The sequence below is a fragment of the Chiloscyllium punctatum genome, chromosome 6, assembly GCF_047496795.1.
Source record: "Chiloscyllium punctatum isolate Juve2018m chromosome 6, sChiPun1.3, whole genome shotgun sequence".
In the NCBI taxonomy this organism is placed as follows: domain Eukaryota; kingdom Metazoa; phylum Chordata; class Chondrichthyes; order Orectolobiformes; family Hemiscylliidae; genus Chiloscyllium; species Chiloscyllium punctatum.
Window position 1 is genome coordinate 32,025,507 of NC_092744.1, and position 26,900 is coordinate 32,052,406.

The window sequence follows — 26,900 nt, forward strand, 5'->3', positions numbered from 1 at the left end:
TGAATGGCCACAGATCTGAAATGGTAACCCATTTCTCTCTCCACTGCTGCTGTAACTGCTCAATAGTTTTGCATGCATGTTCCATTTCATTTCAGGGTTCAAGAATTTGCCATATTTTGCTTTTGTGAAACGGTATTAACCTATGTAGTCTCAACATCATTAAGTAGTTTTTAAAATGCCAAGGTCACGGACAAGAGAACGAACAACTACGTTTTTTCCCCCCACTTTGCTATAGCAAGCCCCAAGATGAGGAGACCTGAAAATTTGAATTGAAAACATACCCAAGACTAGGATGGTTTCATCAGTCTGAATCTCCTCCTTCAGCAAATGCTCAAAGCGTGAAAACGCACCAAACCACTCATAGGTCTCCTCGTGGAGATATCGTTCATCCCAGTATTTCCGATCCTTGTATCGCGAATTACTTATTGGCAAATTCTCCATTTTCTAAACAATCTTCAGTGGTGTTAAAGGGATATTCAACATTAATCTCTTAGCACACGAGTCTGGACTCAATTCAAATCCTTTCTGCACTAATGCCACCCTCTCCCCAACTTAAATGAGATCGGGTCACTTTCTCCCACTCTCCTAGCCCAGATTACATTGGTCTTTTTTCCCTGGCAGTTTTAGCAAAGGTTTATCTAATTCTTGTTACCCTGCTCACCTTCACTTGAACTCAACGTGGCAATGTCATTCCTATCCTTCCAGACCAGATCCCTCTCCCTTTGGGCAATTATGAAAGACCCCAACCACCCCTGTTATTGCAAATCAGACTATATTAGATTTTCTTTACCGTTGTGACTCTAAATTAAGTCCCCTCCCCCCATTCCAGATCATATTGAATCAGACTCCTATCGTTCCTGCTCTTCAGGCTGTATTGTCCCAGTGGCTCTTCTGGGTCAAGGCTGTATTTCAGTCTCCTGCTATCCTAGGACACGAGGTCTGAAACGTGTTTGTTTTGTTATAGCAGGTTACTGCCTCACATTAGCACAGAGATAATTGTTCCCTCCCGCCCAGAGTTTCCAGTCTATTTCTAAAGCCCTGATTGAGTTACCCTCAGGCCCTACCCCGCTCATGTCCGTGGCCCAGATCACACCCACATTGACTCTCCCTCTTCCTGCGTCCGTCTCCACCAAAGGAGGGGACACCCTCTTCTCTACAGAACCGGCTTTAGTTTATTTGTTCAAATTCCTAAACTTTATTGTGATTATACCTGGGGGATGGGAAGGGGCATGAATAAGTGGTTGGAAAGCTCAAACGTGGTGATATCCCAGGCTGAGTACGCCCCCTTCCTCCCCCCCGGACACCAGAGGCGACCAACAAGCGTTCCGTGCTGACTCTCAGACTAAATTCACGGGGGAGCGGTGATCCACCCGGAACGTTATCCTGCAGCACTTCAGTTTTATTCGTAAAAATCCACCCACCCCGCGAAAATAAAAAGAAACGAATCCTTAAAGTAAAAAGACTCCGTCCGCGTCAAAGATGAGCGAGCGGGGAAATGTTAATACGACGAGGTGAGATTCTCCCGGCGCGTGCCTGGGAGACGGCGGTTTGTGTTTGAAATGGAGATGGGGGGGGCGGGGCGAGTGAGAGGTGAAAGGGTAAAGGGTAAAGGGGGTGCCGCCGCCAGCCGGTGCGCGCGGACGGACGGACGGAGGGAGGATGTTGAAAGCCAGGGCCCGCGCGGCTCCGTTGGGCCGAGCTCGCGGCTTCACCTACTTGGGGATGCTGTGGCAGGAGAAGCGCTGGCTCCTGTTCCGGCCGCAGTACACGCTGCCGGTGGCCGCCTGCCTCTGGCTGGCCGAGATCTGGGTCAACCTGTGGGTCATCCGGAAAGTGCCCTGTGAGTGCTATGGGCAGGAGTAGTGGGGTGGAGTGGAGTGGAGTGGGGTGGGGGACGCTGAGTGTTTTGGTCAGAGAGGCTGCCAACTCACTCCATCGATATCGCTCTGAGAGCTCCGTGAAATCCAAACAAAAAAAAACAACACATTGAACGGAAGTCGCTGCAAAAGCCCTGGCAGCATGTGTGAAGAGAAATCCGAGTTAACGTTTGGGCTCCGGCGAACTTGCCTCAGAACTGGATGCTGCCGCATTTTTGCAGCCGTTTCTGCTTTTAAATCTGATCTGCAGCCTCTCCGGTTCTTAATCAAAGCCATTCAACAAGCCGGCGACTATCTTGAAAGTTTTACTGCGGTCCTTTTGGATTTATGTAGAGGACTTTTCGCGGCTACCAGGCTGGGGGAAAGTGAGGACTGCAGAGGCTGGAGATCAGAGCTGAAAAATGTGTTGCTGGAAAAGCGCAGCAGGTCAGGCAGCATCCAAGGAGCAGGAGAATCGACATTTCGGGCATGAGCCCTTCTTCAGGAATGAGGAAAGTGTGTCCAGCAGGCTAAGATAAAAGGTAGGGAGGAGGGACTTGGGGAAGGGGTGTTGGAAATGCAATAGGTGGAAGGAGGTCACGGTGAGGGTGATAGGTCGGAGTGGGGGTGGGGGCGGAGAGGTCAGGAAGAAGATTGCAGGTTAGGAAGGCGGTGCTGAGTTCGAGGGATTTGACTGAGACAAGGTGGGGGGAGGGGAAATGAGGAAACTGGAGAAATCTGAGTTCATCCCTTGTGGTTGGAGGGTTCCTAGGCGGAAGATGAGGCACTCTTCCTTCAACTGTAGTGTTGCTATGGTCTGGCGATGGAGGAGTCCAAGGACCTGCATGTCCTTGGTGGAGTGGGAGGGGGAGTTGAAGTGTTGAGCCATGGGGTGGTTGGGTTGGTTGGTCTGGGTATCTCAGAGGTGTTCTCTGAAAGTTTTACTTGCGCCCATACCTCCCCCCCCTTACTTCCCTCCAAGGCCGCAAGGAATCCTTCCATATCCGCCACAAATTCACCTGCACCTCCACACACATCATTTACTGCATCCACTGCACCCAATGTGGCCTCCTCTATATTGGGGAGACAGGCCACCTACTTGCGGAACGTTTAAGAGAACACCTCTGGGACACCCGGACCAACCAACCCAACCACCCCGTGGCTCAACACTTCAACTCCCTCTCCCACTCCACCAAGGACATGCAGGTCCTTGGACTCCTCCATCGCCAGACCATAGCAACACTACAGTTGAAGGAAGAACGCCTCATCTTCCGCCTAGGAACCCTCCAACCACAAGGGATGAACTCAGATTTCTCCAGTTTCCTCATTTCCCCTCCCCCCACCTTGTCTCAGTCAAATTCCTCAAACTCAGCACTGCCTTCCTAACCTGCAATCTTCTTCCTGACCTCTCCGCCCCCCACTCCCACTCCCACTCCCATTCCGGCCTATCACCCTCACCTTAACCTCCTTCCACCTATCGCATTTCCAACGCTCCTCCCCCAAGTTCCTCCTCCCTACCTTTTATCTTAGCCTGCTGGACACACTCTCCTCATTCCTGAAGAAGGGCTCATGCCCGAAATGTCGATTCTCCTGCTCCTTGGATGCTGCCTGACCTGCTGCGCCTTTCCAGCAACACATTTTCAACAGCTACCATGCTGCCAATCCAGACTGCAGGAGTTGTCACTTTGCTGAGTACTCCCTTCTTTAGCGGTTCACCTGTTCGGGGTTTTTTTTTTAGCCTGGATTTACGGGCAGAAAGAATTCTACCTGGCCAGCGCTGAATAAAGTTAAAAATCACACAATCACATGTTTATCTGGTATAACTAGCTTTCGAGGCACTGCCTCTTCATCAGGTGGCCCTGATGTGCAAAAGTGCTGAGTGAGAGGAAGTGAGTACTGGAGATCAGAGTCGAAAAGCCTGGCGCTGGGAAAAAATGCACAGCGGGAATGCTAATGTTTCAGGCATAAGCCCTTCATCAGGATTGTGGAGGGGAAAGGGAGCGGAGTGATAAATAGGACATATGGGGACGGGAGTAGGGGTAGATGGACTTGAAGGCAGGTGAGAGGTGATTATGATAGGTCATTGGGAGGGTGGGAAAGAAGATGGACAGATAGAACAGGTCAAGAGGGTGGTGTGGAGTTGGAGAGTTGGATCTGGGACGAAATGGTGGGTGGGGAGATTTGGAAACTGGTGGTCAGTGTTGAAGCTGTGGTGGTTGTCAGGTCCTGAGGCAGAAGATGAGATGTCCTTCCTCCAGTTGGCAGGTGGCTTTGATTTGGCAATGGATGAGGTCTAGGATTTACATGTCCTTGAGGGAGTGTGAGGGGGAGTGGGGAGTGGTTGGCCACTGAGTAGTGGGATTGTTTGATGTAAGTGTCCCAGAGATGTTCCCTGAACTGCTCTGTGACTTGGTGCTCCCTCTGCCTGATGTAAAGGAGACCACATCGAGAGCAATGGATACAGTAAATGAGGTGGGAGGATGTGCAGGAAAATCTCTGCACGATTTGAAATTACCCTTTAAGGCCTTGGACAGAGGTGAGGGAGGAGATGTGGGCACATGTTTTGCACCTTATGCGGAGGCTGGAGAAAGTGCCAAGTGTAGAGGGTGGTTTGGTGAGGAACGTGGACCTAACGAGGGAGTCACTGAGGGAATGATCTCTGCAGAATGCAAATAGAGATGGGGAGGGAAATATTTTTGGTGGTGGGGTCTGACTGTAGGTGACGAAAATGCTGGAGTATAATGTGTAGAGGAAGGGTTGGTGCCGAATCTCCAGATACCATGCATTTTTGCTACCTACTGTCAGAACCCACCACTATTGGCTGACCTCTCTGCTGCAGCTGTCATTATAGTCTTGCATTGCCTCTTTCTAACTGAACCCTTAAATGCAAAATTATTCAGCAAGTTGCAGTCAGAGCAAATTTTTCTCCAAACTGAACTTGCATTCTTTTGTGTAATTTCTTCTGCAGTATTTACATCCTGCCTTCTGGCCTTGATCTTTCTGATTTTTATGTATAACAATGTGAATGCAATATCAATCAGCTTTTCTGACCCAAAAAAGAAACAACTTGAAGTGTGCAGTTTTTTAATCTTTTATGGGGAGACAATGGCCTAGGGATATTATTGCTAGCCTATTAATGCAGATACCCAGGTAATATTTTGGGGACCTAGGAAGATGGTGGCATTTGAATCCAATAAAAAATGGAATTACAGTCTAACGATGACCATGAAACCATTGTTTGTTTATTGTTGGAAAAACATCAAGGTCATCACATAGTCCTTTACTGGGTGATTCTAGAACAAGAAAGCATCATCTTATAATTAGATTTGGAGGAACCCAAACTGGGTGTCACTGAGCAGATTATTGCAGCTTAAAGACATCTTCCATCATTTTACTGATGATAGAGAGTGGACGGATGAGGCAATAATTGGTTGGGTTGGATTTTTTTCCTGCTTTTCATATGCCGAACAAAGCTGGACAATTTTCCACATTGTTGGGTAGATGCGATTGTTGTACCTTATTGTCAATCTATAAAACATTAATCAATCTGATCTTGAAAGCAGTCTTACCGCTAATTTTTTAAACCAGCTGCACTGGCCTCTAGCAGTGATTTCTAGAATCATAGCACAGCTTAGAGGGACATTGTTTGAAGGTGTAAACAGATGTTTTGAGCTGTTGGAACCTCTTCAAACTGTGCAAATAAATATTGAGCCACTGTCAAGAGATCATATAAAATCTTATTGGAACAACATAAACATGTCAATCAACAAAGTTTTCACTTCTCTGCACTTGTGTCAACAAGTGAGGCTTTTTACTAAAGTCTCAAATTGTCTCCAACCTCAAGTTACCCATCTTGTTTGCAAAAATCTGTTCCTAAGTATCTCCTGTATTTTCAGACACAGAAATTGATTGGAGAGCCTATATGGATGAAGTGGAAGGTGTGATTAATGGGACATATGACTACACACAGTTGAAAGGTGACACTGGACCTCTTGTGTAAGTATTGAACAAGGAATTCAATATAACAGTTAATTGTCTGCTCGAACAACGGTCCACATGTGCTGATTTCTGAATGGTGTGTATTGCAGGGCTGTTTTTTTTTTCAATATAAATATAATGAATTTTTTCAGACATTCTGAATATCTTTTCTTCACACCCCACCTCACTGATCGATGCACTCTTGAAAACCCCTATCAGCCATATTCTATAACCAGTTACTTGACAATATATTTGAGTCAGAGTGATTGGGTATCTTATTTAGCCTGTGGGAAAATTGTCTTGCTGCTACTTGGCAACCTTTCACAGCTGGATAGAGGTTATGAGGAGCTCAGTCAGTGACTGATAAACCAAGGCCCAAGTCACACCAGTTGGTAATAGTGATACACTTGTGAGAGGGCTTGGCAAGAATGCTGACCTTGGGAAAGAGTTGCATGTCTAGTTAGGAAAATAATTGTAGGTGATAGAGCTGCTGCTGTCTACTTTTGGGTTGCAATGGATCACATTACCAGCTTCAGATTTTTGTTATTATTTCCTTGGGGAGTATATTCAGAATTATTATTTCCTTGGCGAGTATATTCAGAATTTCAGCCTTTTGTTTTTGAAATTTTCAAGTGAGTGACTTTGCTTTTGGTTATATAAATAAAAGTTTCTTGTTAGCATGGAAAGATATCTTTCCTAATGATGTTTCAGTACTGTATTTCTTTTGAGTCTTTCTATATTTCTAATAATTATTAGAGTAACTTTGAGCTAGTTGCTCCTCTTATCCCAAGTTCAGTAACTCAGAATAAGGTATGGTGCTGTAAGCACCAATAGCCTATTGAGTAGCCATTCTTTTTAGTGTGACCACAAGCAGTCAGTATCTACTGGAAACATGGGTGCAGGTGTCATTAAAGCTGTAATTGCTCATTCTCTACATCTGTGTTTTACAGCAGTGATAATAGATTGGTAAGGAGAGGCAATTGCTGTTTCTCAGCTCCTGAAAGGTGATCAGTTTTGGTGACCTACTTACCTGCTTGTGAGCCCAGTGGGAGTATTTCCATCCAATTGTTAGAACAACATTTGAATGTGTTTTTTGTTACATGGTACTGCTAAAGGTGCAGAACAGTGCATGTAATAGTAGAGATTCTCACATTAACTCCTGGAATATTATAAATACACTTTGCTATCTTCTGCACAGATATCCTGCTGGATTTGTTTATATCTTTGCGGTGCTGTATTACATCACAGATCATGGAGTAAACATCCACCTTGGACAGTATATTTTTGCCATCTTCTACCTCATTACCCTGCTGCTGGTCTTCAGGATTTATAATCATACAAAAAAGGTGAGCAGCATATTGGAAGTATATAATATAGAAGGAATTATTGCTCTTTAATACAAAGATTTGATCAACTTACTATCTATGGAAAGAAAACAAAGTCAATGTTTTGAATTCACTGACTCTTCTCCAATCTGAAGAAGTGTCAGTGGACTCAAAATGTTATCTCTGTTTTCTGTACACAAATACTGCCAGGCATGTTGAGTTTCTACTGCATTTTCAGTTCTGGTTTTCAATTTCCAGCATACACAGTTCTCTTTTTTTTAATTTTGATCAACTTAACTCCTGCATTGTCATGTGCATACCATGCTATGAAAGTACCCACTTTTTAAAAATGGTTCCAGAAGTCTAATAGAATGATATTTGAATTTGAAATGTAGACTGGAATTGTGCGTCAGAACCAGCACAAGTCAGATACAGCTGACTCCACTGCAATTACTAGGGAAGTTGAAACATGTTATAAGCAATTAGCTGAAATCAGGAGCCCTCTTACTTCTCATTCTAACTTATTTGTTTGCATGATTAAGAAAGTCCACAACTGTGCATTAGAGTTGGAGAGTTCAGAGGGTTCCAACTTGTTTAATTTAATAATTAACAAGGAAGTTTTAGAGGAATTAAATCCTGCTGTGACACCTGGCTAACTATAATGTTTATTACTTCCCTGCCTGACCCGCTACCACCGCATCAAACATCCTTGGAACCTACTCCCACACCCCAACCTACCACTCCCTTGACTCAACTCCCACAATCCCATGATGTTCCAACTCCACCCCTGACCTAACCTAAGGCCCAACTGCCTGCCACTTAGCGCTTCTTCACCTACTTGCCACTCAGCCCTCTGTATTGTCTTACCTTGGGGCTTGTTGGGCACTGGTTGTGCCTCTCAACCAGGTGGTCCAAGTTCAAGTCCCGCTTGCTCTGCAGGTGTGTCAGAAAAATTTATTCAGAAATAATTCAAATCTAATCTAGTCTGTAAATAGTAATAACTGGAAATGTTGAGTAAGTAGATTAAGTAGTTTTATGGAATGTCATTTAAGTCTGAGATGAAGAGAAATGTTTTACTCTGAGGATTGTGTACACTTAAACAGCTCATAAATGCCAGCCTATGTGACTGTGACAAAGATAAATATTCCCTCCTCCTCCTCCTTCTCGACGTGCTGTAGCCTTTTTTTGAAACAGTTAATTATACCTTGCTCTTCCAATGCCCCTCAACTATGCTCTGCCTGGGTGCCACGACTCCTAGTTCATGTAATTTTTATCAATCTAGCTGTACCAGAGAATTGGTTGCAATGGCTTCTATTTTCACTCTCACATCTGAAGGCACAGCTTTAATTTTCCCCGTGCTGATAGCACCCAGTTCAATTTCACAACAACCTCTCAAGTGTTACTAAATTATCGGACTTATTACCTTTATTCAGTATGGGATGAGCAGAAATTCCTTCCAATTAAATATAGGGAAATTCAAGCCATTGTTTTTGGTCCCCATTTCAAAATCTCACCGTTTCTTTTCCTGTAGCAGTCTTGATCAGGCCAGTCAGATCACACCATGGATATCTCATTTGTTACCAAAATAAGCTTCATAGTCATGCCATCACTAAGACCACCTATTTTCATCTCAGTAAAATCACCCAACTTCAACTTCGAGCCCTTGTCTTGTCTCACCTGCTGCTGAAACTCTTCTTACCTTCATTACATCTAGACTTGACTGTTACAGCACACTCTTGATTGGTCTCCTGCGTTTTACTTCCATAAATTTGAAGTCATATAAAGCCTTAATGTTCATGTCATACCTCGCTGTCCTGTTCCTCTATCACCACTCTATGCCTTGATCTAAAGTTTCTCATGGTCAAACAACATGTTGATTTTAAAGTTCTTGCCCTGGTTTTCAAATCTCTCCATGGGCTTGTCCAGCCTTAGTTTTGTAATTGCCTCCAAACCACAAGTCTGCAATATATCTGCACTACTCTAATTAAGGCCTCTTGTGCACTTCCTCTTATAATTGTTCCATCATGGATCACTTTCAATTGCCGGGGTCCCAAGCTCTGGAATTTCCTCCTTACACTACTCCATCTCCCCCATTCACTTTTCCTCGTCAAAGCTACTTACATGACCATCTGACCTCATATCATCTTTTGTGGCTTTGTGGCCCATTTTGTTTTATATTGCTCCTATGAAGCACTTTGGGGCATTTCATTGCATTAGAAGTGGTATATAAATAGGAGCTATTGTTGTTTGTAACTTGAAAGCGCAGTGTCTCATTCAGTGGCGTATATGTTGACCTTTTGAGTTCCAGGATGTAATGGTTACACTTTGTCAACTGTTTATAGATTATTTTTGCCACTCACAGTCTTGACTTTTTTGAGGTGACGTAGAATCTGGTACTTTAGCCATTAGCCATCTCTTAGCTCGCTGATTCTTCTCGTTGCGCATCTGCAAACTCTCCGTTTGTGGAGATTATGCTTAATCTTGACTTGCATTGCATCCATCCATGCATTATTTGATTTGCCTAACAAACACTGTTGTAAAAATGTTGGAATCGTTTATTAAGGAAGTACTAGCATCCTATTTGAAAATCATCCTAATCAAGCAGAGTCAGTATGGCTTCATGAAAGGGAAATTGTGTCTGACCAACTTATTAGAGTTTTTCAAGGAAGTCTGCGCTAGAGTGGATAAAGGAAAACCAATAGATGTGTTGTATTGAACTTCCAGAACATATTCAATCAGGCACCTCACAAAAGATTAACTTATAACATAAGAGCGCATGGTGGTGGAATTGGATAGAGAATCGGCTAATGGGCAGGAAACAGCAAGTAAGGGTCTGAGGTTCTTTTTCAGGCTGGCAATCTAATCAGTGAAGTTCTGCAGGGATCAATGCTAGGACTGCATCTTTTACTATATATATCTTGGAGAAAGGAAGTGTAAGTGCTGTAGCCTAATCAGCAGATACAAAAATAGTTGTGAGAAGGATACAAACAGTTTACACAGAGATATTGATAGGTTAAGTAAGTGGGCAAAAGGTTAGCAAATCATCTGGGGAGAACAAAATAACATTATTTAAATGGAGAAGAACTACAGAAAGCTGCAACACAAAGGGACTTGGGGGTACTTGTGTATGAAATGCAGAATACGAGCACGTGGGAGCAGCAGGTATTCAAGAAGGCTAATAGAATGTCTGTCCTTATTTCAAGGGGATTGATATATGAATAAGAAATCTTACTGCAGCTGTTCAAGGTGCTGGTGAGACCACATCTGTGAGTAGTTTTCAGCCCCTATTTAAGGAAGGATATCATTTAATTGGCGGTAGTTCAGAGAAGGTTCACCAGAATAATCTCTGGTAAGGAGGGCTTGTCTTATGTGCAAAGGCTGAACAGGTTGGACTTCTAACTCACTGGAATTTAGAAAACTGAGAGGTGACCTCATTGAAATGTACAGAATTCTTAAGGGGCTTGGCAGGGCAAATGTTGAGAGGATATTTCCCCTCATGAGAAATTCTAGGACTAGAGCGCATTGTTTGAGAATAAAAGGGTGTCAATTTAAGACTGAGATGAAGAGGGATTTCTTGAGTTGCAGAGTTATACAGCCCCTTCGATCCAACTTGTCTGCGCTGACCAGATATCTGAAACTGATCTAGTCCCATTTGCCAGTATTTGGTCCTTATCCCTCTCCATTCTTGCTATTCATATACCCATCCAGATTGCTTTAAATATTGTAAATGTACCTGTCTCCCCCACCACCTCATGCAATGCATTCCATACACGTACCAATGTGAAAAAGCTTTCCCCTCTCATCTTACCCTATGCCGTCTAGGTTTGGACTCCCCTCTCCTGGGAAAAAGACCTTAGGTAATTGCCATATCTATGCCCCTCATGATTTTATAAACCTGAGGTCTCTCCTCAGCCTCAAATGCTCCAGGTAAATAAGCTCCAGCCTATTCAGCCTCTCCCTATAGCTCAAATGCTCCAATTCGGTAACATTCTTTAAGCCTTTTCTGAACCCTTTCTAGTTTAATAACATCTTTCCAATAACAGAGACCAGAATTTAGTGTAGTATTCTAAACATGTCCTGTACAGCTGCAACATGACATCCCAACTCCCTATATTCAGTGTTCTGACCAATGAAGACAAGAGAGCCAAACACCTTCCTCACAACCATGTCTAGCTGCGACTCCACTTTCAAGGGACTATGCACCTGAACTCTTGGGTCTCTTTGGCAACATTCCCCAGGGGCTGACCATTAATTGTATAAGTCCTGACCTGGGGTTTGCCCTGCCAAAATTCAATATCTTACATATATCTAAATTAAACTTCTATCCCTCGGCCCTTTAGCCCATCCGATCAAGGTCCCTTTGTACCCTGAGATAACCTTCTTCACTGTCCACCACACCACCAATTTTGGTATCACCTGTAGACTTACAAACCACGCCTCTTATGTTAACAATCAAATCATTTACGTAAGTGATGAGAAACAGTGAACCCAGCACTAATCTTTGCGGCACACGACTGGTCACAGGCCTCCAATCTGAAAAACAACCCTCTACCACCCCCTCTGTCTCCTACCTTCATGCCAATTTTGTATCCAATTGGCTAGCTTCCCCTGGATTCAATGTGATCTCACCTTGCTAACCAGTCTATGATGTGGGACACTTGTCGAACGCCTTGCTGAAGTCCGTATAGAGAACATCTACTGTTCTGGGTTCATCAGTCTTTGTCACCTCTTCAAAAAAACTCAACCACGTTCGTGAGAGGGTTCAGAGTTTTTTGGACCTCCGTGCCCAGTGAGCTGTGGGGATGGAGCCTTATTCAAGTGGGTTAGAGGTGTTGGAGAAGTGTGTGGTGGCTGTATTAGCAACCAAAATTGAAAGATCTTGGTGTAATACACAATTGTTGCAACCATTTCATGTTCCCCACACCAGATTCAGCTAAGTCAGAACAGTTTTGATATGGCCATGCACATACTTCTGAGCCATTGACTTGTAATTTGTGAGGTTGGAGGGACGGAGTGAAAGAATAAGCCATTCCTGGGTTTGTGCTGTACACCAACAATGAGACTGATAACGAATGTCCATACATTACCTCTTTTCTCAGTTAGTCAATAGTAAATGGTATTTTATGGGTCAATTTTGATGATATCTGTTTCCATTGTTTATTGAAGCTTTTCCTCCCATTGTTGGGGGTGATGGGGCATGACAAGGTTTGAATTCCATTGGGTGAATCTATTATAACGGGGTGCCATAAAATATTTTATGTGTAATGGATAACATTATTTTTCATGATTTATTGAAATCCACAATTTCTAATCTATCACTTCTTTTTCAGGTTCCACCATTTGTATTTTTCTTCATGTGCTGTGCCTCCTATCGGATCCACTCTATCTTCATCCTTCGACTTTTTAACGACCCTGTTGCCATGATGATCCTCTACGTAGCTGTGAACCTCTTTTTGAGCAATCACTGGTCACTAGGCTGCTGTTTCTTTAGGCAAGTACTGGAAGAAGCAAGATCTTGGTCAGTCATGTTCTGTGTGATAGTAGTGAAAACAGAGGCTTATGAAGAAAGACCGATTATCAGACAAGTTTTTTTTTCACTCTGCCAAACACATTGTTTTTCTTTCCATGTTTTGCAGTCACACACTGAAAATTTATGAGGCCAATTTAGAAGAAAAAAAATTCCTGAACATTCCAGAGACAATCATCCAGATATATTCACAAAAGCAAACATCCTGCACATACTGCAAGGTGTTCCAACCATTCGCGACTTTCTGTGAAAACAAAAAGGCACTTCTTGTTTACTTTTAACTTTAGGACTTTGAATGCTGCCCTTAATTCTCCTGCATCTATCCAGTTCAAATCACCTACCACTTGAACTAAATTTAAAAGCTTTCTTGAAGTCTATCATTCTGCAAAGTGCAAAGCTCTACTTCTCTTTGCCTGTTCAAATAACTTCAGCTAAATGTCTTTGGCTGCCTTCTGTTTATTTTCCAGACCCCTAATATCCCTCAATATGTACAAAGCAAAGTCCCATAAAATTGTTGAAAAGCAAGTTGTTTTGGGTTGTAAGTTTGCTCACTGAGCTGAGACTTGTTCTCAGGCGTTTTGGCACTCTGCTAGGTAATATCATCAGTGAGCCTCCAATAGTGGTGTCTGTCCTGCTTTCTATTTCTGTGCCTTGGTCTGTTGCGGTGGGTGATATCACTTCCAGTTTTTTTTCTGAGAGGTTTGTAAATGGGGTCCAAATCAATGTATTTGTTACTGGAGCTCTGGTTTGAATGCCAGGCCTCTTGGAATTCCCGTGCATGTCTTTGTTTAGCCTGTCCCAGGATGGATGTATTATCCCAGTCGAACTGGTGTCCCTCTGTTACCTAGTATGGTGACGAAACATCTGAAAATGATGCTTCCAGCTCAGCGAGCAAACTTGCTTCCAGGACAACAGTAAACATATAAGTGAGATTCCACACTCAAAACTAACAGGGAGAAGATCAGCCACAAAACTAGAAATTGCTGGAGAAACTCAGCAGGTCTGGCAGCATCTTTGGTTCTGAAGAAGGGTCACTGGACTCAAAACGTTGGCTCTGCATTCTCTATACAAATGTTGCTAGACTTGCAGGGTTTCTCTAGCAATTTTGTTTTTGTTTCAGATTTCCAGTATCCACAGTTCTTTTGTTTTATTAAAGAGTGCTGTGACTAGCAATTAGGTTGTGCAGTTTGTGTTGCAACACTGCCCTGACATCCCTATTCATAAAGGTTTCAGGCCATTCTTTACTGACACTATGATGAAGTGTCTTATTCTGGAAGCAGAATTAATCAAAATTAGGCATAACTGTCAAAAATATTTTATTTGACAGTTGTTTAGACTTGGAGAATTAGAATCTATTTGCAGTAGTTATCTAGAGCACAAAACCGACTGGAATTTGACAAATAGTGAGACCTAGTAATTTCATTCAGCCATTATAAAAAAAGTATGCAAAAAAAAATACAAGGAACATATTAATACGCTAGGAAGGCAACTGTTGAAATTTAGGGTGACCTCATTATTGCATTGCTCTGCATTACATTAAACTAAAGCTTTTCTTTTAATTCTTCCATGGAACGTGAGCATCATTGGCAAGGGCTGCCCATCTGTAACTACCTTTGAACTGAGTGGCTTGCTAGACATTACAAAAGGCAACTAAGAGTCTGTAGATCTGGAATCACATAGGCCAGACCAGCAAATGACTGAAAAGAAAAACAACTCATTGTTACACTGCACAGAAGGAAAGCTTGTTTGTTTTCCACTGTCAGTAAGTAAACCCAAGTGATAAAAATCAGATGGATTCTGTAGCAGGCAGTCAATTGACTCCACTTGTGTAGTGAGGGTAAAAAATAGTCTTTGTTGACATATACTTTTTATTTTACACAGATTTTAGTTAGCATCCTACTACACCAAAAATATAAATCTTATCCTGTTTGTTCCCTGGGCAGTTTAGCTGTTTCGGTAAAGATGAACATTTTGCTCTTCGCTCCAGGACTGCTATTTCTTCTCATCTCTGAGTTTGGAATGTTAAAGGCCATCCCAAAGCTTGGCATCTGTGCTGTGTTGCAGGTATGCTAAAACTAAGATCCGTAGTTCTCTCTGAATTAGAATAGCTGTACAATGTAAAAGGGAATTTGAGTGTAAATTATCAAATATCCAAGTTAATGTGGTTTCTGTAGGTCACCAGATAAATATTTGAGGAAAGCCACTCAGTCTGTTTTAGTTCATCGTGTTAGAATACTTAACACCTTTTCCACTGAGCTTAGCATCTCAAGCTCATGTTACATGATTATAGATTTTGTTTTTCCATTTATTGACTTGATGTTAGTATTACTGGCAAGAACTGTGATATATACCCAAGTCAGAATGGTATGTGGCCTGGAGGGGATCTTGCAAATGGTGGGGATCCTTGGCGATTAATTGTCTCCAACAGAATTCACAGTCATTCACCTGGTCTTGTCGCCACAGCATATATGTGGCTAATCCACTTAAATGCCTGGTCAGTGGCAACCCTCCACGATATTGCCGGTGGGAATTTAATGATAGTATTTCTGTTGAATGTTGGGGAGATGATAATTGCCTGACACCTGTGAGATGTGAATTTACAGCATTGGTACTGTCCATTCATTGTACATACAAATCTTTGTCGTTTGCTGTTTCAAATCTGTGATAAACGTTCTATAATGACTGATCAATTTACAGTGATTTTTCTTGATTTATTTTTGATATTTCATAATTGTATATATCTTACCTAGAAGTTACAAGTTCACCTAGAAAGGCTTTTCAGCGGTGTCTCTTCATTATTCTCCTCTTGGGCTGGGGATATTTGCTGACACCTGATTGTCTTTGGATTCTAAATATCTGTTTTGAGTGTTATTCACAAAAACTGGGCATTGTTCTCTGACTAGAAAGCTACATGGTTTGAATATGACTTTCGACTGAGTGAGTTGAGGTAATCTTAATTTGCATTAAATAACCCGTCCTTTTTCATACGTCCTGTTTTTTTTTAATTCACTCATTAGTAGGATATGGGTGTCGCCGGCTGGCCAACATTTGTTGCCATCCCTTGAGAAGGTGGTAGTGAGCTACCGTCTTGAACTGCAGCAATCATCATGTAGTAGATTTATTTAGTGCCATTAGGGAGGGAACCTCAGGATTTTGACTGAGCATCAGCGAAGGAATGATGATTATATTTCCAAGTCAGGTTGATGAGTGGCTTTTGGGGGGGGGAGGTGTGGAGGGAGTTGCAGTTGGTAGTTGTAGGGATTAGAGTTAGTTAGAACTTGTTAACTGAGATCCTTGATTGGCCAAGCTTAACAACCCCAATCAGGACTGACCAATGTAAACAGGGAAACAGGGAACCTTCAGGGAGAGGTTGGCACCGCGGGGTGTGGAGTACTTTGTTTTCCCCATTAACTCTATTTTGATATAACCCATACCTTCCCCTTCACCTTTTTCACATAAGCATTGCTCACTCTGGGCTTCGCTTCTCACTGGTTCATTGGCTGCATTGGTGTCTTTTCTGGTGGTGGAATGTTAATAAAGTTATTTTCACTTGGTATTTTTTCTTTGTATTTGCAACTGCAAGCACACATGAACATGGGTGCTGAGGAATTTGAGTACTACCGCTGTATGGTAGTATTGTGTGTGTAAGGAGTGAAGGCAAGCGGAAACAATTATAACCAGGGGATTTAGAAACTCCTCAGTTCGGGAGACTGACTCACAGCTGGCTGGTGACAGCCAGTGTACTGTGCACAAGTAAACAAAGGGTGACTTGGTTGAAAAAAAATTGTATAACAGAGGACGGTCAGGGAATGGTGAGCACTGTGGGGCTTGGGATGCTTTGTTTCCCCCACCAACTCTATTTTGATATAACCCCTGCCCTCACCTTCAATTTTTCAATCATGCAATCATTGATTGAAGGAACAGAGCACTGATTCTCACTGGCCACTCCAGTATTTGTTTTTCATGGTAGTAAAATGCATAAAATTTTCTACACTCTGTGTCTTCACTATATTCCTACACCTACACTGCAAAGAAAAACATTACAATCTCCTCAGTTGAGAACTAACTCCGGGTTGGCTGACTGCAGTCAGTGTTACTAAAAACACAAATTTTCAAAACTTTTGAAAAATTAAAAATGTACACACTGGATTCTGAAACTCCTCAGGGGACTGACTCTGAGCTGGCTAGCCATAGCCAGTGTACGGTGCGCAAGTAAATAAAGAGTGACTTGGTGGCGGAATATCAGCATCTTTGCAGTTATTCCAAGTGTTCCCATGTATCTGCTGCCCTTGTTCTTCGAGATGGAAGTGGTTGTGGGTTTGGAAGGTGCTATCTGAGGATCTTTTGGTGAATTTCTGCAGTTCATTATTGAAGGTAGTACACACTGCTGCTACTGAGTGTTGGTGATAGAGGGATGTGGATGTTGTGCCAATCAAGTGAACTGCTTGTTCTGGATGATGGCAACCTCCTGTTATGCTGCTCCTGGTATGTCCTCTTGCCAGGTTAATCCCCTGATATAATTGTAATGCTTAAGTGAGAGATATGCCAGACTAGGTGATTGTTTTGGATTTCAGTTCTGCTGTTGCTGATGGCCCAAAGCCCAGTCTTGAGTTCTTAAATCTGTTTGAGGTTTGTCCATTTAGCACCATGCAGTACAACACGATGGTGTTCTGAAGGTGGGACTTTGTTTCCACAAGGACTGGTCACTCCTAACAATATTGTCAGGTGCATTTGCACCTGGCAGATTGGTAAGGATTAGTCAATTATGTTTTTCTGTCCTTATTGGTTCCCTCATCACCTGCTGAAGGCTGAGTCCAGCAGCTATTGGGATCTAGTCAGTTCCAGGAGTGTAGCGCTGCTGCCAAACCACTCTTAGTGGTGGACATTGAAATTCCCCCGCCGACAATAATTTGCACTCTTACCGTCCTCCATGTGTTGTTCAAAATGTAGGAGTACTGATTCATCAGCTGAAGGACAGAGTATGTGATAATCAACAGGAAGTTTAACCTGTTGCAATGAGACTTTAATGAATCTGGTGTTAATGTTGAGGTTTCCAGGCCAACCCCTCCCCAAAATGTATCCAACACTGCCACCATCTCTGCTGAGCCTATCCTGCCGGTGGGACAAGATGTACCTAGGATGGTGACAGTGGTGTCTGGGATGTAATCATACTCTCAGAATCATGCCTAACAGATATTGTAAATCAGTTACTGGTCTCAACTGTGAGAAGCTCTCCCAATTTTGGCATTAGCCCCCAGATGTTGTAGGAGGATTTCTTTAGGGTCAGCACGTGTTCTTACCATTTGTCTTTCAGTTCCTAGGTCGGTGCCAGGTGGTCCACCAGGTTTCATCTTTGTTGACACTTTGTAGTGATAGTTATATCTGAGTGGCTTGCTGGGTCATTTCAGAGGGCTGTGGGTCTGGCATCACATGTAGGTCAGACTAGGTGAGAGGATGGCAGATTTACTTCCTGAAGGACATTGATGAACCAGATGGGATTTTCCAGTAATTAATAATGGTTTCATGGTCATCAGTAAATTCTTAATTTCAGATATTTTTATTCCCTATTTGCTGTGGCAGGATTCGAACCCTTATCTATCGAACATTAACTGAGTTTCTGGATTGATAGCCTAGTGATAATAGGCTATTGCCTCCCCTCTTATTAAATCAAACCCATTTATTCCTATACTTTTTCATCTTATGTCTGTGTGTTCTGCATCGTATTCCTTATAGTAGTTTTATTGTCACCATGCATATTCATTTTATGCATCGCTTCTAATCAGTAATTTTGTGGAATATCTTGCCAGTGACTAATGCAAACCTCGCTTGAAAGGCTCTGTTTATTTGCAGTTTCTATCATTGATTTTTATTTAGCCATATTCACATGGAAGCTGGTTTTGTGAACAAATATCTCAATCTGCGTTATTCAAGACTGGAAGTATATACTGCAGGAATTAAATGAGATTAAATGCAATGCTTCTGCTAAATTACCAAGCTTTCAAGTCAAAATGTCTATATTTTCTACCCTTTTCAAATGTCTGTATTAGCCTCATACTCTGAGATGGATTGTCAGCTTGCCACTTGAGCAGGGAACCGATGTTGCAGGACAGGTGTCTGTAAGAGCAACCAAACAGTTGTTATTTCTGTTAAAATTGCCCAATGCATTTTCCTTTTGTTTTTGCTGCGATGGCAAGTTGAAAATCTTTGTTTCTGTGCTCTTATTACATTATGTTTGAGCTTACAGGGGATGAAACTATTGGATCTATATAAGACTGATTTCTTTGTATCCTTTCATTATTTAAATAGCACCTGTTATTTGATAGTGCAGCCAGAGACCACCTGTACATGAATGCTTTGAGTAATTGTTTTAATATGTCCAATGTTTAATTTATGTGAATATTTTATTACATCAAGTAAGAGCACAATGAAGTTTTGTGGATGTCTTCTAGTTTTTTTTAAATAAAAAAAGTCCATCTATATTTTAAATATAATTAATCTTATGTTTCCTGAAAATCACTTGATTAACCAAGCTCATTAGTCTTCAAAAACTGTTAACAATGTATACTTTATTAGTGCCATTCAGCAATAGTATAGGACATGCTTTGAAATAGAATTGCAAATATCTTTGACTAAAAGACATTAGTGAACATGATGATTTTTTACAACATTCAATGATTCATCATCTCAAAGCTAAATTCAACAGCATATACAAGTGAAAAAGACACATTTTCAAAGTCTTTTGAGTTGCATGCATCACAACCATTCACAAGAATATCAATTCCAGGGGAAAATTTAACATGAGATAGCCAAGGAGTTGCTTATGTAACCTGATTTACACATAGCATGTTAAATGTCAAGAAAATGCCAAGATGGCGGAGTAGGCAGCATCCGGGCTTGTCCTATTTGTCTGATTTTTTTTTTCTTTTACCTTTTTTTTTCTCAAACTTACCTGATGAAGAGAGCTCTTCAGTGAAGAAGGTGGCATCAGTGAGCTCCAGAGCAGAGGCAGTGTGGATAGAGTTAGTTGATCAGCCTGTGAAATGTGGAGTGGGACACTTGCTTCCACGTGGAGCGGGCCCCTGTTGGTGGCATGGTGTGGGCTAGAAAGCCTGAAGCAGGGCTCTGGTGGCAGCATGGTTTGCGCTGGGAAGCCCAGAGCAGGATTGTAGCAGTGGAGAAGGAAAAGTTGGGCTCTCATTAATTTAAGAATAAAATAATAAAGAAAAGAGAACAATGTGAATGGTGCCGATCCATTTTTCACTGTATTTTAAATACATGTAACAATAAGTGATTCAGTAAAAGCAATTGCAGTAAAGCAGTAAATGTATGAAACATGTCTTTATTCAATTTGTTCACAGCTTGCATTAGCCTGACTTTGTAAAATTAATTGAAAATTGTTGAAAGTTACCTCAAAAACAAATCTCACCATATATCTACATGGCTAGAATATTGGATTTACAGATAGTTAATTATCCCAAATTTTCATTGCCATGCATGTTCTCTTGGATCAAATAACCATAAAGAAAACACATTTTCCTGCCTATGAGCCAATGAGTGAGTTATTGGTCAAAGCTGATCAAGCTTCAGTCCTTATTCGGCAAACATTAGAGACCAGAAACTTGGAAACACTGTCTTGAATTGCTCAGCTGCCACTACATTGCCTCTATACTACTAACTACTGTAGTAGTATCCACCGTTTCTCTCAAAACACTATTTCATTGTTTGGGACCTCATGATAGGCAATTCTCTTCAGCTGGTCTGAAGCTCTAAGCTCAAACTAAATCAAAAAAGGGTGTACGGTCTTCTAACATTTTGCTTTTGTGAGGCTGTGTGAATGTGGGAACTGTCCTATACCATGTAGAATTTCAATGGATTATTAATTTAAGATGTTTAAGCAAGTTTATTATAATCCCAGTAATATATGTTCATAACAAAATACAGCCATACATATTCGGAGCAGAAATGAACCATTCAGTCCATTGAACCTGCAGCAACGTTCGCTTGGAGTATGGCTGATCAGTTTGAGTTCTAATTCCGCATTCCGATTTATTCTCTATTTAACCTTTTGGCTCCCTTGCTTAAAGAGAATATATTTGCCTCAAAATTAAAAATATTCAGTGACTTCCATCTCCATGCCTTCTGAAGCAGACTTCCGTTGTCACAAAATCCTTGGGAGAACAAATTTCTCCTCATTTCTGTCCTGACAGGATAAGCCTTAATTTTAAAATCATGCTTCTCCTAAGGAAATATCATTCCTCATCCATATTGTCAAGACCATTCAGGATCTTTATATCCTTTAATCACCCCTCACTCTTACAAACTCCAGTGGAAACAATCCTAGCTTGTTCAACCTATCCTCATAAGACAGCCTATTCATTCCAGGTATCAATCTAGTAAACCTCCTTCAATGCCTATACACCCTTTCTTAAGTAAGAAAACTAAAACTGCACAATATGTAGTCCCACCAGTGCCCTATATAACTGAAGCGTAGTGTCCTTACTTTTATGTTCAGATCCTCTCGTAATAGTGTAATATCCCATTAGCCCCTTGATTACAAGGTACAAGCAAATATTTGTTTATTTAATCTGCCATGTCCTTTATAATCTACTACTAACTCCCATTCTCTTTTCCTGTTATCCATTTTCAAATTTCGAGCGAGCTTCCTTTCATACGCTAATTGCTTTGTATTGATTAATTTGTTAGTCCTCTGCCATTTGCCATTTTGTGTATTTTATCATCTGATCTGTCACTCATCTTGTATAATTATATGTATGGCAATAATATTGAAACTTGCTTGGATGGTTAGACAAAAAGGAAATACTGCAGATGCTGGATCTCTGAAATAAAAGCTGAGTGTGCTAGATAAACTTTGACAGGACTGGCGACGTCTACAGAGAAAGAAAAGAGTTAGTATTTCAAGTCCAATGTGGCTTCAGAACTAAAGAGTGGAGATGTGATGAGTTTTATGCTGTTGACAATACTTGGAAAAGTAAGTGGAACAGAAAGAAAGGTCAGAAAGGTTAGAGGGCAAAGGTGCCAGATAACAAAAGGCAAAAAGAATGCTAATGGATAGGGGAATAAAGAAAGCATACATCCAGAGTTGGTGTTAATGGCAGTATGCAGGTTGACCCTGACTGAAAAGCACAAGTGTTAAAACAAGGCAGATAAGGTGGGAGAATGGTGAATATCAAAGTTGACTGCAGTTCTTGGCATGAAGCTGTTGAAGTCTGTGTTGAGCCCAGAAGGCTGTAAAGTGCCTAAGCAGAAAATGAAGTGCTTTTCTTCAAGTTGATATGGGCTTTACTGGACCATTGTAGCAGGTCAAGGACAGAAAAATATATATGGGCAAGACTGTCTGTTGAAATGACAAGCTATCAGAAGTTTGGTCTCCCTGTTTTAAAGGCTACCATAATGTGAGCAATGATAGTGAGGACTAGATTGAAAGAAGTAGAAGTAAATTTCTGTTTCATTCGGCAGGAGTATTGGTCTTGAACAGTGAGGAGCAAGCCACTTTAAGTACATGTGTTTTAGCTGCAATTGCTTGGGAAGGTGTCATGACATGTTGCTAGTGATAGAGCAGTGGGCCAGGGTGCCATGGAGAGAGCAGTCCCTTCAAAATGCTGACAGGAAAGGGAAAGGAACAGTATATTTATGGTGGAATCATGTTTGAGGTGGCAGGAATGGCTGAGGATGATCTTTTGAGTGTGGGATGAAAAGCACAAACGAGGAGCCTCATCGTGTTTATGGGAGGTAGGGGAAGGGATGAGGGCAGAAGTGCAAGAAATGGATCATAGTTAAGGACCCTTTTAAAATATCGTGGAGAGGAATCCTTGACCGAGAAATAATCTGCACCAACTATGGACAATTCTCTATCTCAATATTTATAAGCTGCTAAAAAAACTTTTCGATCACTGTTGAGCAATGACTTTATGCCTAGCTGATCTTTTGAGAGCAAACAATTCATTGTTACGTAAATCCTTTTATCTAGAGAAAAAAAGATGGACAGATGTTAGTGTGGTTTAGTTTTTATGGGGATACTGAAACTGCTTGAAGTTGGTTCTTCCCACTGGGGATTAGCACTTTTCATTTGAGCTATTTCATTGTGTCTCAAGTTTGTAGAAATCTACTTTTGCACTACTACCTGACTGCTGCAAAGCTACTTTAATATTTGGGTGTATTTGTAAATACCCAAATAGAGATGAAGCTTGCTGTTTTATCTGCAGTGAATGACTGATTGCATTTCTACATTGCCAGGTTTCTGCAGACTATTAGAAACAGAGAATGTAAACAATGTGGCACGTGAGACACTGCTGTGAAAAACAGATGGCTGCAGCCATCAGTACAATAACATAAAGTAGCTTACTATTGAATAAAGAGTTAGTCATGTCCATTGTACAATGCAGACCAACAAAACCGTGGTGCCAACAGGAAATTTCTTAGGCACTGGGTTTTGAGTATTTAATTTTTTTCCTATATCAGTGAACTAATCCAGTTGGATTAGTCATTCTCATTGACTTTCTTTTTTGATGGAAACTATTAAACTGTACATTGTTAAAAATCACACAACACCAGGTTATAGTCCAACAGGTTTAATTGGAAGCACACCAGCTTTCAGCACGACGCTCCTTCATCAGGTGATTGTCAGATGAAGGAGCGTCGCTCCGAAAGCTAGTGTGCTTCCAATTAAACCTGTTGGACTATAACCTGGTGTTGTGTAATTTTTAACTTTGTACACCCCAGTCCAACACCGGCATCTCCAAATCAAAACTGTACATTGATCCTGAAGGCCCATATGACCACATAAGCTACCGTATAATTTTCATGTGCAACTGCTTCTTCCCATTATTGGTTAATGGGATCACGGTCAGTTTGTCTTCAAGTATTTTGTAACTTCTTACCTCCTTCATTCCATATCAACCATTACATCTATATAGTTCTATGCCAAAGGCAGTTTGCTCAGTTTAGCAGATGATATTTCATTTCGACATGGACAGTATTATAACCAGGAATTTACACTGGCAATGCTAGTGAATGTATCTGACCTGTGTGACAACTTTGGCTGTTCTAATCCATGTTTCACTGGTGTACATTACATATGATTCTACAATAAATATGTAGATTTACAGCTCTGTATTTATGTTGGTGATGTTGGATCCTCACACTGGGTGGAGCTACTAGAAAACTTAGTTTTGCCAATTCTGAGACAGAGGTTTAAGATCTCTCTATTGCACTCCTTGGAGATGTTGTTCCCCAGGTTAGGGAAGTGGTTATGTTGATGTTCTATTGCCCTGTATTGATGTGGGTGATCCTATTTGTGTCATAAAGGCCTACAGCACAGAAAAAGGCCTTTTGTCCTATTGAGTCTGCGCCAGTCAGAAACAATCTGAGAAAACTGTAGAAGCCTTTTGACGCACCATCCCCGATCACTATTCTAATTTTCCCTGTTCAGTCTCCTCTTCCCTGAGGTATTTTCTGCTGCCAAACTTCATTTCAGCATTGTGCCTGTTCTGTGCATCTGCGCAGTGCGCACTTTGTGCATGCCACAATGATGTAGAGCGTTGCAAACTGTGGGCATGTGTGTTACCAAGTTATCATGCGATTTCAGTGTCAGCAAACTACTGTTACAAAATAGAGCTGCAGTCACAATCCGATAAGCCATAATCTTGTAGAATGACAGCAGATTCAAGATGCCAATGGCTTATATACCCCTGCTCCTAATTTGGTTTTTCTCAATAAACTACAGAAATTCCATGATACAATTTTAATCATCCTGTTCAGATGTGTTATGGAGCATCTCTGTTGCAAGTGGGGCTTGAAGCTTGCATTTTATGTTTTATGTTAATGTTTTCTGTTCCTAAACAGAATGGAAATGATTAGACATGTTTGTTTAATGGTAACTTGTTTTGTATGCCATCCATGTGTTTGTCAAGTTGAGAAAAGTTTCTAGTCGATTTTAACATATGCCAGATGTTAGTTTTAGCTTTTGCAACCCTATCATACACATTCAGTATCTCTTCCATTTAATATTCAGTTTGTGTAGCATAAAATTGTGCACTTAAGGAATATTTTTATACACTCAGCAATATTCCTTCAAGCACATAGTAATTCATGCGTTTCCATGCAGACTGCTAATGGATCTTTGCCTTTATTTATGTTAACACCACTCTGTGTGGTTGTATAAAAGAAACCAAGCGATTACACAAATTGGGTATGCACAAAAGTTCACAGTATTTCTTGATCAGGCAAAACATGATCAACTCTGGTGAAAACACAGAACAGAATATGCAAGTAACTGAAGTACTGCAGGTTTGTAAGAAAAAAAACAGGAGTTGGACTAATTGAAAAGTCATTGAAAAAGCCAATACGGACATAATGGGTACGGACATAATGGGTGAGATGGCGGCTTCCTGTGCTGTTTAATTCATTGTAATGCTTTAGTGGATATTAGACTAAAATATAATTTTTCTCCTTCATGCATTATTTAGGTAATCTTGGGTTTGCCTTTCCTGATGAAGAATCCAGTTGGGTATGTGGCAAGAGCGTTTGACCTTGGCCGCCAGTTTCTATTTAAGTGGACAGTGAATTGGCGATTCCTGCCCGAAGAGATCTTCCTGAATCGTTATTTCCATCTTACACTGTTGGTGGCACACTTGAGCATCTTGATTCTCTTTGCTGTTTACAGATGGAACAAGTAGGTTTACCTAGATCAGTGTGTTGCTGGAAATGCCTTCAGTCTCTGCTTGTAGTTCAGATGTAGTGTGTATGTCACAGAATGGAAATGATTAGACATGGTTGTTTAATGGTAATTGTTTGTGTGCCATCCATGTGTTTGTCAAATTGAGAAAAGTTTCTAGTCGATAATATGCAGCATTATCACCAGACTTCCAAATAATAGATATAGCACAACCAGAAACAACATAAAACTCCTCTGTTCTGTCCAAACGATTGTGTGCCCTTTATTTTTCTTTAGCTAAGCATCTGAATGCAACTATTGAAGAAAGTTTCTCCCCCTTGTCCATGTTTTTAATTGTTTGCCTTTCTCACACTTACAAAACCACACCTAGTCGCTGAAATTGTTACATTGCGAGTGATAGCAATTGTGGCAATTCTGCCACTTTTTTGTGGGTATAGAATCCGATTTGTCATGTTGTTAATCCACAAACTATTGAACCAGGTTGAATATCTATCAGTAAGCTACATTACTAAATCGAAACCATTTCCAAATTGTTTTAACCTTTTTTAGAAATTTATTTTTAATTTTTTGGGAGCTGTCAGTGTCATTTGTGGAAAATGCCTTTTGTAAGATTTCAGTGTTGATGTGCTTATGAGCATATGATGCCCTTTCTGGCAGATGGAGAAATCTTGCCTAGTCAGTCTCCTTTGATTTAACCAATGAGTGTTTAAAGGTGCACTGGTGTTGTGAACTTTAATGCGAGCACAAAACAAACATTTTGCTGTGATACTACAGCTGTATCGTAAATGCACCCTAACTTGTTCCCTCTTCATTTTTGTCTTGTCTGTCTTTAGACATCAGAGTCTTCAATTTCATTCTCTCACTTTGTCACTGGCATCTCTTTTGTGTCTTTCTACTTGCACTTTAATAACGTTATTTCTTTCTTTTCTACTTTAATGTTCCTATTTTCTATTTATATTCTATTTATTTTCTATTTATTCTGTTACTTTTCCTCTGATTTTCCTTTTTCTTTCTCTCGCTGTAACAGTGTGAGAGATACACATTTTGAAAACTTACAACATAGACTTTGAGATTTGGTCTTTGCTCCAAAATTGGTCTCTTTGTATAGTCACACCACAGATGAGTTGATATGTTATGAAACATTTTCACCTCTGGAAAAATGCTCTGGTAGAAATAGGCTGTGTGAGCAGGTGTATTCTGGACTGGGCTATGAAATCATATCTAAGGATTGCACATTATAGGAAGAAATAACTGAAGAAGAGCAGTGTTATTGGGATTAGGTGCTGTGTGATTACGTTACACTGTTAGTAGAGCCTATAACTTTGATATCTTTTAAAATTTCCTCAACCCAGCAGTAGTTTATTCTCCACCAGTGGCAGGAATTCAAATGTGGAGCACCACTTGATTATGAAACAGGCTGGAAAGGTTGGATATTGCTATTCTGTCCACATTAAGCATGTTCTATAGTTTAGAACAGCAGTGAGAAACTTCCAATAGCCCACAGAAAGCATTATTCATTT

General features: G+C 41.1%; 2 protein-coding genes across 4 annotated transcripts in view; one reads left to right on the forward strand and one right to left on the reverse strand.

Annotated features, from left to right (window-relative positions):
* Positions 1 to 1,421, reverse strand: part of ece2a (endothelin converting enzyme 2a) — a 282,345-nt gene extending 280,924 nt beyond the window's left edge. Inside the window, exons 1-2 of the mRNA XM_072572305.1 lie at positions 1,211 to 1,421; positions 282 to 453 (exon numbers count right to left, since the gene is read on the reverse strand). Of these exons, the coding sequence (XP_072428406.1) occupies positions 282 to 441 (160 nt within the window). The 5' untranslated portion in view covers positions 442 to 453; positions 1,211 to 1,421. The remainder of the gene's footprint in view (positions 1 to 281; positions 454 to 1,210) is intronic.
* alg3 (ALG3 alpha-1,3- mannosyltransferase) overlaps positions 1,311 to 26,900 on the forward strand; it is a 34,870-nt gene continuing 9,280 nt past the window's right edge. The window contains exons 1-6 of one of the 3 annotated variants that reach the window (XM_072572303.1): positions 1,311 to 1,511; positions 5,753 to 5,852; positions 7,033 to 7,180; positions 12,490 to 12,650; positions 14,630 to 14,750; positions 25,172 to 25,377. In XM_072572303.1, the coding sequence (XP_072428404.1) occupies positions 1,496 to 1,511; positions 5,753 to 5,852; positions 7,033 to 7,180; positions 12,490 to 12,650; positions 14,630 to 14,750; positions 25,172 to 25,377 (752 nt within the window). In that variant the 5' untranslated portion in view covers positions 1,311 to 1,495. Of the gene's footprint in view, positions 1,512 to 1,605; positions 1,841 to 3,608; positions 3,746 to 5,752; positions 5,853 to 7,032; positions 7,181 to 12,489; positions 12,651 to 14,629; positions 14,751 to 25,171; positions 25,378 to 26,900 lie in introns of those variants that run through there. The other 2 variants (XM_072572302.1, XM_072572304.1) reach the window with 2 other exon arrangements.